At 47.7% G+C, this 2,384-nt stretch overlaps 1 protein-coding gene across 1 annotated transcript; it reads right to left on the bottom strand.

Moving 5' to 3' along the window:
• Nucleotides 1-742: 742 nt before the first annotated feature.
• Nucleotides 743-2,178, bottom strand: LOC308679369 (histone H2A, sperm-like; the record flags this gene model as incomplete). Its single annotated transcript, XM_081346978.1, has 1 exon — nucleotides 743-2,178. The coding sequence occupies one exon, from the start codon at nucleotides 2,176-2,178 to the stop codon at nucleotides 1,729-1,731; it is 450 nt and encodes a 149-aa protein (XP_081203104.1). The 3' UTR covers nucleotides 743-1,728.
• Between the last annotated feature and the right edge of the window lie 206 nt (nucleotides 2,179-2,384).

Raw genomic sequence — 2,384 nt, 5'->3', positions numbered from 1 at the left:
GTCCCAAAGGTGCTTTTACAAAAGGCAAATGGACTTTGGTTTTTTTCCCTTGCAGATGTTTTGCTTCTCATCCAAGAAGCTTCTTCAGTTCTGACTGAAAACTTCTAACTCAAAACTCATTGCTAAGGAGAAACTGTGTCTTAAAACATCTTCTCCTATGCACAATACATCACGCAAGTGGGAGAAAACAACACATGACAAAAGGATTTTGGTCATAATCCAAGTCTTGAAAAGTGGACTTCTCTCATTGCTGGAACGGACGGTATGTCTAAGGGCTGGATAAACCCACCCAGATTTGGTCCTTCAAACACTGCTGTTATTTGAAGTTCAGGGTTGAACTGTGGGGTCTTTGGTGCTCTCTGAGCTTGGCTGTTTTGTTGCAAATGTTTCATTAGCCAACTAGGGAATGTCATCAGTGCTACAAGGAAGTGGGAGTTGAGGAATGAAGGAGGAGGAGGAGGAGGAGGAGGAGGAGGAGGAGGAGGAGGAAGAAAGCAAAGGAGAAGGAGAAGAACCACGGGGTCCTTAGTACTCTCTGGGCTTGTTGGTTTTCCTGCAGACATTTCATGACCCGACCAGGTCACATCATCAGTGCTAGAGAGAAGGGGAATTGCTCTCTGCTTATATAATTATACTTCCTTCTAGCCCTGATGATGTGACCTAGTTGGGTCAGGCAACGTCTGCAGGAAAACCACCAAGCTCAGAGCACCAAGGACCTCCCAGAGTTGTTGTTGTTGTTGAAGAATAATAATTCTTCTTCTTCTTCTTCTTCTTCTTCTTCTTCTTCTTCTTCTTCTTCTTCTTCTTCTTCTTCTTCTTCTTCTTCTTCTTCTTCTTCCTCCCCTTCTTCCTTTTCCTCCTCTTCTTCCTCCTCCTCTTCTTCTCCTTCTCTTTCTCCCTCCTCCTTCTCCTCCTCCTCCTCTTCTTTCTTTCTTTTTCTTTTCTCCTCCTCCTCCTCCCCTTCTTCCTTTTCCTCTTCTTCTTTTTCCTCCTCTTCCTCCTCCTCTTCTTCTCCTTCTTTCTCTCTTCCTCCTCCTCCTCTTCTTCTCCTTCTTTCTCCCTCCTCCTTCTCCTCTTCTTCTTTCTTTCTTTCTTTCTCTTTCTTTCTTTCTTTCTTTCTTTCTTTCTTTCTTTCTTTCTTTCTTTCTTTCTTTCTTCTTTCTTCTTTTCTCCTCCTCCTCCTCCTCCCTCCAAATCCCATTCCCTTCTAGCCCTGATGATGTGACCTAGTTGGGTCAGGCAAAGTCTGCAGGAAAACCAAGTTCAGAGCACCAGGGACCTCCCACAGTTGTTGTTGTTGTCCTTCTTCTCTTTCTCCCTCCTCCTCCTCCTCCTCCTCCTCCTCTTCCTCCTTCTCCTCCTCCTCTTCCTCCTCCTTTTCCTCCTCTTCTCTTTCTTTCTTTCTTTTCTTTCTTTCTTTTTTCTTTTCTCCTCCTCCTCCTCCTCCCTCCTAATCCCATTCCCTTCTAGCCCTGATGATGTGACCTAGTTGGGTGATGAAACATCTGCAAGAACACCACCAAGCTCAGAGAGCACCAAGGTCTCCACCCTGAGGTAAAACACCCAGCAAAGGGGCACCTTCTTGGTCTCCTCCATCCCAATTCACCTGGGTGGAAATAAAGATATTCACACCACCATGAGCCCATCTTCAGAGCAGCTTTTATTTCTGCGCCCCGTTGGATAGTAAAGCTTTCACTCCATGTCTGGATAAATGGCACTGCCTTCCGTTTACGCCACAATGGCATCCGGAGCTCGTAGGCCTCCTTTGCTCGATTTCTTCCCCTTTCTGGAAGAGGTAGCAGGTGAGTTTCTTGGACAGTTCTTCTCCTGAGTCACGACCCCTCCAAACAGAAGCTGGAGTTCAGAATCGCCACTGACCGCTTGATGCAAATGGCCGGGAGCAATCCGACGCCGATGGGACCCTATCGCAATGTTTCCGGCAATGTCCACCAAATCACACGTCAGGTACTGAAGCACCGCGGCCATGTAGACGGAGGCTCCCGACCCTATGCGCTCGGCGTAATCTCCTTTCCGAAGGAATCGGTCGATCCGGCTGACTGGGAAGATCAATCCTGCCCGACAAGAACGGGAGGTTTTCGGCTTCCTCCGCCCTCTTCTGCAAGATGCTTCTGGTTCAAGATCTTCAAAGCTCTCGGAATCACACTGATCGTCAGACATGTTCCACTCCTGCTTGGCACCCCACCCTGAAGTCTTCCCCCACTGCGTGGTTTGCGACGGTTTTTGTGCTTGTCTCGCTGCTCGGTGTTTCGTCTGCAGGTGGTCTTTCTTTTGAGTTTGATTTTGCCCTTCTGCCCTCTTGTCTTCTTTTGATCTTCCAGCCTTTGGATTTTCCTAGCCTTCCAGGTTAAGCTATCATTTGGAGG

The sequence above is a fragment of the Vipera berus genome (genome assembly GCF_964194415.1).
Source record: "Vipera berus genome assembly, contig: HAP1_SCAFFOLD_316, whole genome shotgun sequence".
Lineage (NCBI taxonomy): Eukaryota > Metazoa > Chordata > Lepidosauria > Squamata > Viperidae > Vipera > Vipera berus.
This window is presented reverse-complemented; position numbering and strand designations above follow the sequence as displayed.